The 10923-nt window shown below is 43.7% G+C and overlaps 1 protein-coding gene across 3 annotated transcripts; it reads right to left on the bottom strand.

Annotated features, from left to right (window-relative positions):
• Positions 1 to 24: 24 nt before the first annotated feature.
• Positions 25 to 9774, bottom strand: LOC130520077 (NACHT, LRR and PYD domains-containing protein 12-like). Of its 3 annotated transcripts, XM_057023636.1 has the most exons (9): positions 9711 to 9774; positions 8408 to 8509; positions 8026 to 8138; positions 6148 to 7925; positions 3994 to 4170; positions 3710 to 3883; positions 1775 to 1948; positions 1395 to 1568; positions 25 to 863 (listed from the first exon to the last, which is right to left on the bottom strand). In XM_057023636.1, the coding sequence occupies exons 4-9, from the start codon at positions 6249 to 6251 to the stop codon at positions 683 to 685; spliced, it is 984 nt and encodes a 327-aa protein (XP_056879616.1). In that variant the 5' UTR covers positions 6252 to 7925; positions 8026 to 8138; positions 8408 to 8509; positions 9711 to 9774; the 3' UTR covers positions 25 to 682. The 3 variants fall into 3 exon arrangements, 1 of the variants encoding a protein (XP_056879616.1); XR_008948633.1 differs by lacking the exons at positions 25 to 863; positions 1395 to 1568; positions 1775 to 1948; positions 3710 to 3883 and having other exon boundaries at positions 4028 to 4170; positions 9711 to 9767; XR_008948632.1 differs by lacking the exons at positions 25 to 863; positions 1395 to 1568; positions 1775 to 1948; positions 3710 to 3883; positions 9711 to 9774 and having other exon boundaries at positions 4028 to 4170; positions 8026 to 8162.
• Positions 9775 to 10923: the final 1149 nt, after the last annotated feature.

Below are 10923 nucleotides of genomic sequence, written 5' to 3'. Positions count from 1 at the left end.
CTCAGCAGTCTCTGCGGCCCTGAGGTTCTCCGGCAGGCTGTTCCACAGTCGGGGACCATAATAACTGAAGGCCGCTTCCCCGTGCGTTTTAGAGCTTACATGTGGGATGGTTAAAAGGCCGGTGCCGGAGGACCTCAGAGTCCATTTTGCTTCTTTTTATTTCCTATTTCCCACATTTATTCACAGTTTTTATTAGATTGCAATGAATCCTATAACATTGAACAGATTGACTAAAGTCAAATGACCTGCGGTTCCCACCGATAGCCGTCATTCTGATGGGTTTTTGCTGGCTGCAGCTGAAATATTCCAATGCTCCATGTCACAGAGACAGTAAATACTAAACCCTAAAGATTCTGAAGGCATGATGTAAAATAGTAACGTATAATACAGACATTGAAGAGACAATTAAGAGAATGTTTTCATGCTTCTAAGAGTGGCCGAGGAGCCATTTAGAACTTTATAAAAATGCATTGTGTGATACCAGGAACTAATTTAACTTCAAGGGGAAGCTGCTTCTGCTTTGTCGACCATCGACTGATCTCCTGAAAGTCCACCAGCGCTTTTTAAAAACTGAATTTTTCATCTATGGAGGGAGTAGACGGCAGATGTTTCCACAGATGCTCTTCACCAGTGGTCAGTGAGTGATGCAGCAGATGAGCGGGAGTTGACTGGCTTCAACCAGCTACCGTCTCAATGTCTCCAGCCCATAGTGTGGATTCTCTACGAGAGCAGACAGCAGCTTCAATCCTGAACCCTGCAGCTGGTTCCCACTCAGGTCCAGTTCTCTGAGATGGGAGGGATTGGACCTCAGCGCCGAGGCCAGAGAGTCACAGCTGATCTCTGATAAACTGCAGCCACATAATCTAAATAAAGAAGGGAAACTTTTATAAGGTTATAAGTGAAACCAGTATTCATCTGAAAGGTTAATCAGAGACATGATATGTAAATATTTAATTTAGTTACAGGTTAAAAAATGATAGTAATATGTAATTACCACAATTCCAACCTCTCAGGTTTGCACTGTTCCAGAGGAGAATATATATTGTTCTGGCCCTCACTCTTCCCAGGTTCTCCCACCTCTTTCCCTCCCATCTCATCATGGAGATCCATCTCACCTGTGGCTCATCTTTAAAGGCACAACCTGTCTTAGATGACTTCCTGTCCCCCTCACCATCTCCCTCCTCGTTGGCTGGTGTCTACCAGGCACCCTCACTTAGTTTTGTCTAATTTTGGTTACCATCTGTCGGCTTTTTCATTGTCCTTAAATCAATTTATCATGAATAAGTGGTCCCCGTGTGGCCCTCCCTCCTGAAGGAACTGGGCACAACACACACACTCAGAAAGTGTGAGGACCCTCGGATGGAATAATGGACATTTTTGAGAATGGTGTTTACCTCAGAGTTTCCAGTCGGCAGTTTGGAAAGTGGAGAAAACCACAGAGCAGCTTCACTCCTGGATCCTTCAGCTGGTTCCGACTCAGGTCCAGTTCTCTGAGATGGGAGGGATTGGACCTCAGCACCGAGGCCAGAGAGCCACAGCTGATCTCTGATAAACTGCAGTATTCTAATCTGAAAAATGCAGGATGAGGTTATACGGTGCAGGTTTGCATGTTATCTGCGTCAGTACTAAACCTACGTTAGTTCTTAGTTGGGTCAGACCTGAATTCACGATATTCCAAGGAATTTTTTTAATGTGGTGCATCACAGCAGTGTTGAGAACAGCCTCACTTCACCATCTTAGCAGCTGGTATATAGGTAGAAAAATGAAGACTGACCTGAGCCTCTCCAGTTTACAGTTTGGACTGTCCAGTCCAGAACAGAGCCGCTTCACTCCTGAATCCTGCAACGTGTTGTAGCTCAGGTCCAGAACCCTCAGATGGGAGAGGTTGGACTTCAGAGCTGAGGCCACAGAATCACAGCAGGTCTCTGATAAACTGCAGCTCCTTAGGCTAAAATAACAATTATTTTGAGAGAAGACAAATAAAAATCAACATGTACCAGAGCAAAACACAGCTTACAAGCAACAAACCTCTCGTCCTGCACCGGCTTATCTGCCGTATGTTCCTATTTTGGGTTCTTTCAGGGCGGTTGGACAAGATCTACACCGTATGTAAAGTGTGTGTAGGTCAAAATACCTTCCAAGTTTGTGAGACCACATTTCTCAATAGCACTCAACTCTTGTCAGGAGTTGGGACAAAGCGACCCACTCCTGATAGCTTGTGGGCGGTGCTGCAGCGACCCTGCAATCCCTACACTCTCTGGTGAAACCAAATCAAAGGTTTTAGACACTGCTGGATGCTGGAAGGGTGGCTATAGTCTGGACGCATCGTTCCCCTGACTGCACATTTCTCCAACAATGATTGGCAGCTGGTGTCACTTGTTCTCCAGATGAGAGAAGGAAAGAGAGCCCCCCCACAGTGTGTTTGATTGCCCCACTGCAAGCTCAATGCTGCCAGAAAACATTGCAGGAGCATCAATTCCCCTCAGGGCATCAACAAGGACCTCAGGAAAAGGTGCAGCTGCCACCTACTAGAGACAAGCACACTGAGCTGAGATTCAAAGCCCTCTCCTCCCAAGAGAAGAGCTTGTTTGTTGGAGGCTCTTCTGGGCGATACCTGGTGCCACAGCTCCAGCTCAGCCCGTCTCTGGAGCTGAGGTGGAGCTTAGCAAGTTTCATGGTTCTCCACCACTTCCTCTCGCTGAGGACCTTCTCAGCTGGTGGTTTCTGCTCTCTACTGTTTTATATTATATTGTAGAAAATTAGGATTTTTGGTTGATGTCTTAGATGTTGTTGACTAAGAGCAGGTTTTTCTTTAATAACATAGAAAGATTCGATGAGAAGAGCAAATGTATTATTTTATGAGCTACTTCCACTACTATTATATACACATACTTCCATATTGTCTTAGATTGCAAGCTGCATTTATTGCATCGTTCATAGAAAGTCATATTTGTGAGGAGAAAAACTCCAATAAGGTCATTTTCTTTAATGATCATTACAACAGAAGGAGGCGATGAACAAACAGATTTATATAAAAATGTGTGAAAACTTATGGATGGAAACCTTTTTAAAATGGTTGCATTGTGTAGAATCGGTGTAGAATCAACTTGTTGACTTCTGATTTGGACTCCAATGGAAGTGAGGTGCAACAATTGTGGATGCTGAAAGCTTCAGATCTTCATGAAGGTTTCTGTGGTTGGACTGACCTGCTGCCCCTTTAAGAGGGAGGCAGGTTTGGGCTTCTGGCTGGAATGAAGCCACCTCAGATGAGAATGACTGCAGGCTTTCGGTACCAAGGTTTAACAGGGTGCTCACTTCACACTTGGGCTTTTCTCTTTTTTGGGATGGCTTTTCTCAGTAGAGAAGGGGCATGGCACACTGCAGCAGCTTTCTTTTTGGGGTTTCTAGTTTTCCTTCTGATCTTTAAAAGACAGGAAGAACCATTTTTGATTGGTCTGAATGTTTGGGCGGTTTTGTGGCCAGCCTAAAATAAAACAAGACAAATCTACAACTGATACTTCCTTTCTAGTCATTGATGACCATCCTCACATGGGACAGATTTCCACAACCAATTTAATACTGCAAATCTGTCCTGTGTGGTCTTTTTTCTGAGAACTGTAACACTACGTTTATAACAAAGATCAAACATGGAAACACTTATTGTCTAACTAGTTACACCTGGGAAAGTACTGGATCATCTCTGACTGACCTGAGAGTCTCCAGCTCACAGAGAGGATCCTGGAGAGCACCAGAGAGCAGCTTCACTCCTGGATCCTTCAGCTGGTTCTGACCCAGGTCCAGAACCCTCAGATGGGAGGGATTGGACCTCAGCGCCGAGGCCAGAGAGTCACAGCTGATCTCTGATAAACTGCAGCCACTCAGTCTGGATAAGGAATAAATGGGGCAAATAAAAACACATTTCTAAATCTGAAAATGAAGAGAAAAGCAGAAAATGTAAAGAAATTTAGAAAAGACCAACAGAGGCCTCCTGACCTGAGCGTCTCCAGTCTGCAGTTTGGATGCATCATTGCAGAAGACAGTAACTTTACGTCGGCATCTGTCAGGTTTTGGTTCCTGATTAAGCTCAGCTCCCGTAGATGAGAAGGGTTTGACGTCATTGCTGAGGTCACAACTTCCCAATGACTCGTTAAAAGAAAACTAGCAGACAGTCTGTTGTGTATGAAACAAAAATAGTGAGTCAAACTTGGGATTTCTAATCAACTTATCTGAGAATCTACCTCAACACAAATGTAGCTCATTTCCTGGAAAAGCTAAATTCAACACCGTAGAGCAGGGGTGGGGAACCCCCGGCCTCCGGGCCGTATACGGCCTACGAGACCATTTCTACCGGCCCGCAACGCAATAAGATTTTTATATTTTATATGTGCACTTATATAGTGGGACCGTTCGCTAAACTCCGCGAGCTGCGAGTAGCAGCGGTAGCGTATTTTTGCCTTTCGTGTCCTGAAATTTCTTTCGTAACAAGAGGAAATATTTTCCCGTTTTCTGAGATAAAACAGACGGTTATGTTATGTCCGAGTCAAGGTCAGGGTCAGTGAACACAGCATGTGATGTACGTAGTGGGCTGGACTGATTGACACGGACGAAAAATGCGTAGCGAAACACGCTAAACTCGACGAGTTGAAAGGACAGATGAGTTTGGATAAAATTAACGCTCTTCGTCGGAGTTTGGAGGCTCAACAAGCAGCTTTCACACGACCATGTACCGCCAGAGAGAATATTGCGCGTGCAAGTTTTGTGATGAGTGAATTAATAGCCACGAAGCTGAAACCTCACGTGAACGTGCCTCGTAGCCGCCGCTGAGGCGCTCGCGCCGGACAACGTAAAATTGTTTCAAAGTGTGAATTTTTTTTCGTGAATAACTACTTAACTAAGACATATATTGTTATGATTCCAGTGGCTAACGGTATGTTTTTATGGTCAAGGAATCTAAATATGTAGTCAAAGTATATGTGGGACTAATATTTATGGTGGAAATCACAATATGCCAGGAATTGTTGCGCTTGGCGGAGGTCTGCGCTCTCCGAGTGATTCTAGTTGTTATTATTATTGTCTTTATCTTTCTTTCTTTTATTTATTTTCTTGATTATCTTGTTGTATTGCAGTTTCTGTGAGTAGAGGCCTCGAACAGGCCCTTACGGGTCTCTTGCCTCAACTCTGCACCTCTTTTTTTTATTGTTTTGTATGATCATGAAAACATATTTTACTTGTTTGTCATTTTATTCTATTTTTTTGGTGATTTTATATGCATGTGTGTTAAATAAATAATTCAAACTCAAATGCAGCAATCATGAGACTTAGTAACACAGTGATTATAGACTTTTTTTGTCTTTTTTTTTGCATCCCTAGCTATGTGTTCGTAATAGTATGGCCCTCGGAGGACTTTATAAAAATTGAAATGGCCCTCGATATGAAAAAGGTTCCCCACCCCTGGTTTAAAGAAACGTGCATCTTTTTATCTGTCTATCGGCTCTTTGGATATTTTGCATTTCATCCAATTTGTACGATGGTGCGTCAAGTCTTAATTCAGCGATCGATCGATGACATCAGAGTCTCTGGTTGCATCGATTGCCCTCAGCTTCTGTTATATCTGCCTGTTTCCCTTCAAATCATTTTCACTGCACCTTTTGTTGCTAGTGATGAAGTTGCCCCCTAACGGGTGTGGAAAGGCTCAAACAACTTTGTGGGTCACATAAAGGCTCCAAACGGAACCGCCACAAAGACCTAAAACACCCATTTAAACCAACGAGGCCGGCTGTTTTTACGTTGAACAAATGAAGCAAAATAGTCACGTGTCATTAGTTAAAATGTGTTTTTCTGTCGTTAGAATACGATGTATACAAACAAACAAAAGTGATTTAATGACATGACAGTCATTTCATGATAGTCAGTTAACTTGTGGCTCCTATTATTCCTGCCTTATGTTGGTTTGTCTGGATTGACCTTTGAACTTATATCCAGCCAGTGTTGAACATTTCTGGATGAATTGTTGTTGTTTTTAATTTATGGACGCTGCAGTGGAGATAAGGAATTGAAGGAATGACCACTGGAGGGGGTATTGCTACCTGACATGATCCACTCGCTTGATTTAAACGCCGATGTCCGGCCCCAAAAGTCTTTACTTACACGGCCTTCCTGCAGTTCCTCACAGCTGGAATCAGGTGACGTCGTCCCTCCTCTGAGGTGTTGTACTGCTGCAGGTTCAGCTCATCCAGAACCTCCTCTGACATCTGCAGCAGGTAGGCCAGAGCTGAACAGTGGATCTCTGACAGTCCCCTCTTGATTTCTCCCCTGACTTCAGGAACTCTTGGATCTCCTGATGGACTGACTGATCCTTCATCTCCATCAGACAGTGGAAGATGTTGATGCTTCTGTCTGGGGAGATTCCATCACTGTTCTCCTCCTTCAGGTTGTTGAGGACCTCCTGGATGGTTTTTGGGTGGCTGTTCCTCTGATCCAACAGTCCACCCAAGATCTTCTGATTGGACTCCAGAGAGAGACCATGAAGGAAGCGAACAAACAAGTCCAGGTGGCCATTTTCACTTTTGAGAGATTTCATTAGTGCTCTCCTGAGGAAGTCATCAAGAGATGTGATTGGTTTAGAATATTTTAGGAACTGATTTATAACCGCTGTGTCTTTCCTGGTGTAACGGTGGACATGTAGACGGCAGCCAGAAACTCCTGAATGCTCAGATGAACAAAGCAGTAGACTGATTTCTGGAAGATCACACTCTCTCTCTTGAAGATCTCTGTACAAACTCCTGAGTACACCGACACCTCGGAGACGTCCAGTCCACATCGCTCCAGGTCTTCTGAGTAGAACATGATGTTTCCTTTCTCCAGATGTTCAAACGCCAGCCGACCCATCTTCAGAAGGAGTTCTTTATCAGCCTTAGTCAGTTTCCCTGGTCTCTGCTTTCCTCCATACTTCTGCTTCTTCCTCTTTATCTGAACCATCAGGAAATGTGAGTAGAGGTCAGTCAGGGTTTGGGGCAGCTCTCCTCTCTGGTCTCTGGTCATCATGTCCTCCAGAACTATAGCAGTGATCCAGCAGAAAACTGGGATCAGACACATGATGTGGAGGCTCCTGGAGGCCTTGATGTGTGAGATGATTCTCTTGGACAGATCTTCATCACTGAACCTCCTCCTGAAGTACTCCTCCTTCTGGGAGTCAGTGAAGCCTCGTACTTCTGTGATCCTGTCAACACACGAGGGAGGAATCTGATGGGCTGCTGCAGGTCTGGAGGTGATCCAGATGAGAGCTGAGGGAAGCAGGTTCCCCTGGATGAGGTTCACCAGGAGCACGCCAACGGACGATACTTGTGTGACATCAGAGATGAGCTGATGCTTGTTGAAACCCAGTGAAAATCTGCTTTCATCCAGGCCATCAAAGATGAACAGAAGTTTCCAGACAGTCAGATTTTCTGCTCTGATCTTCTGTAATGTTGGATGGAAAACATGAAGCAGTGAGAGAAGACTGTGCTGCTCATCTCTGATCAAGTTCAGCTCCCTGCATGAGAGCGGAAGCACCAGACTGATGTCTTGGTTCTCCAAACCTTCTGCCCAGTCCAGACTGAACTTCTGCACTGAGAAGGTTTTTCCAACACCGGCGACACCGTTGGTCAGAACCACTCTGATGTGTCTCTGTTGCTCAGATAAGACTTTGAAGATGTCCTGGCACTTGATTGGAGTGTCCTGGATGTTCTTCTTGGAGGTTCTCTCAAGCTGTCTCACCTCATGTTGTGTGTCCACCTCCTCACTTTGTCCCTCAGTGATGTAGAGCTCAGTGTAGATCTTGTTCAGCAGGGTTCCACTTCCTGCTTCATGAGTTCCTTCAGTCACATGTTCACATCTTCTCTTCAGACTGATCTTATGACCTTCTATCACCTCCTGCAGATCACTTCCTGAACATAAGTAAACCAATGATTTCCATCTATAATAAATCATCAACACAACTACAAATTCATGACATCACAAATTAAATCTCATATTGAACAGTTTTACTTTGTTTGGGCTTCATTTCAGCATCTCCAGATCTGCTCCCAGATTGTGAACAAGAGGACTCTCCTGGTGGAGCTGACTGGTCCCAGTTTGATAGGATGTGCTCCCCCCTCTCACTATGAAACACATCTCTATTAGTCCTTTGATTTATAGGATGAAAGAACCTGATCAAGACTCAATATTGTTCCAGCATTTATGTCTGAATTCATCTTTCAGTTTAAACCTGATTCTTGTTTCTAATCAACAATATTCACATTAGTCTGTAACTATATGACTGTCTGAGGTTTAAGTGTTAAACATCTCCAATAATAAACTCACAACCTGCTGCTGTTAATGTGACTAACAGCTGCCACACAAACACATCATCACGCTTTAGTTTTCTTACATTTCCTCTGAACTTCTGAAGTTTAATATTCTATCTTTGGACTGGTCACTCTTCAGGGACACCCAGCTGGGCACTGTGGACTCTGCTCTGTCCTCGTCCATCCTGAGGAAACATCAGAAATAGTGATGAGACTGTGATGAAGGTAAATAATCTGTAGAGGTTGGAGTTAAATAATCCCAATTCACTGCATTTTTATCAAACAGGAACAGTTCTAATCCATTCTGGATAACAACTGAATCAATAAATCAATGATGTCTCTGTATCATTTTCATGTTTTCAGAGTTTAAGCTGCTTTTTTAACTGTTCCCTGCAGTGAGAAAAGAACTGGCACCTTTTCCAGCCCCTCATCCTGCAGCACTGAATGTGCTCTAAAGTTCTTTCCAGAGCAAACGTCTCTGCACTTGCAGCAACATGTTGTAGTCATGGATCCGTGAGGAGAACCGGATACAGGAAACGCCCCCACTTTGATCCCAAAACCCAACTGGTGGCCAACGGTGGTCCGGCAACGACGGGGACGCTGGTCCATCGGGCCGACAACACTGGTTTTCCACAGGCCAACATGGTGAAAGGACTGTCTTCAGCTCAGCCACTAAATTATCTGGTGCTACATAAACATACTAGTCAGGACTTTTTAACTTCCCTCCTTTGTTCCCCCCTTCAATTATTTCTATGATCCAAGTCCTCAAAGATCACTGCTCTATTTAAAATAGATGAAAGAAATGACACCCACTCCTGCATTTCTTTCACAGTGGTTCCACAACATAGAACAATAAACCACTGTGAGAAAACGTGCAACATGAACCCAAAATCCTGTTGGTGTCCTGTGATCCTGTGTGGATTTAGTTAATTATTTTTAAAGTTTATTGTCTTAAATAATACCAAAATATCCAGCTGTAACCTGGACTGTTGAACAACTCTAACAACTCTAATAATTTTATGAGCTTTTAAACTGTCACAAAATGTCGCTCTTCCTGCTTCGTCTGAAGAGAATACTTTCACTTTTAAAACCTAATCACAGCTTTATGGCGTATATATTACTACCATTAAAGCATTCTGGGAGGGTTTAAAGTTCCTTTAGAATCAGTAGCAAAGAGCAGAAAAATAAACTAAACTTCACTTAGAAAGACTATTCAACTATAACTAAAGCCAGACTATAAGAATGTTAAATAAGAACTATTCATTTATAATGTATAACGATGTTTTGTGCTAAAACTAAATATGAAGTCTCATTGATTCAAATCTTGATTTTATCTCCAAACACAACTGTCAATTCTTTTCAATAATGCTCTTCGTTTCCACTCACCTTGTCGGTCTTCAGTCTTCCTGCTTAGTCTGAAAGGAATACTTTGAAAAACTGGTTTGTTGGGTTCCCAGTTTCTGGGACCGTTGTTGCTGGTGTCTACCTGCAGGGGGCGTGGAGGAGCCGCTCATCAGCCACAGCTGGCCCCGCAGACACACGCACCTGCGGTCTCTCTTCAATCTCCCGTTAGATTTAAGGACAGAACTCCCGTCTGCCAGCGGCGGAGGGTTTTCGGCCTCAACGCCAAACCCTGACTTCTGTGGCTTGACTATTTTTGAGAGTTTTCCTAGCGGACTTGTTTTGGACTCAGTCGAGGTCTCTCCGCCTCTCTGAGAACGCGGACCGAACTGTTCTTGTTCACTTTAAAATAAAGACGCTTTTCAGACACCATTCTCCACCTTTATTCAACCTGGTTAAATAAATAAAATGTATGATGCTTGACAGATTTGAAAGACTTCTCAAAGCAGCATATTTCTGCAGCCCTGGAGTCCAGGAGGAGCAGCAGAGGTCAGAATGTGTCGGAGCGCGTTTAACTATTGTCTGCAGTTCCACGCATGTCCACCGGGTGGCGGTAAAGCACCACATGATATTTCTCCTTTTTGGAACTTCTTCAGCTGCGTTGAGCTTTAAATCTTCACCTGTCGCTCCCTTTAAGCTCTAAACTTTGCGGTTCTGTGTGTAGTTTGTTGGTTTAAATATTTTTGATGAATTCTGATGAAAATGACTGAAACTGTCAATGACCAATAGAAAGTTCGTCCATTTTTCTATTGTGTCACACATTTTCATTATTTATTGTCATTTTTGGATCTAAACTGGACCAGTTCTGTGAGCTGTTTTGCTTTTTCTGTGGACCAGATGTTCCAGGCAGGTTCCATCGTCGGACACAGACGGAGACGGGTCACGTGACAACAGTCAGCCTTTAGTTCTTTATTACAGGAGGATCTGGTTTATATACAGACACGTATCTGCAAAATACTAAAAAGTCTATGAACCCAAAGTACTAAAGAGTCTACATCCACGCACACGCGTGTATTAAGTGTTTAAACACACGTGTGCGCGTACGTGCACACTGTATATTCATCTAATAACTGTTAGTTTCTAAAACACCAAAGTAGAGTCACTGAGGCACGGCTTCACCTCCTTTACACCGAGGTTTCCCTGAGCAGGTGTCATGAACTGTTGCAGAAGGAAAAGCATGGAACATGTTAATAACCGG

Source organism: Takifugu flavidus, unplaced genomic scaffold (assembly GCF_003711565.1).
Source record: "Takifugu flavidus isolate HTHZ2018 unplaced genomic scaffold, ASM371156v2 ctg276, whole genome shotgun sequence".
Classification (NCBI taxonomy): Eukaryota; Metazoa; Chordata; class Actinopteri; order Tetraodontiformes; family Tetraodontidae; genus Takifugu; species Takifugu flavidus.
Note: the sequence above shows the minus strand (reverse complement) of the source record. Positions and strands in the feature narration are given on the sequence as shown.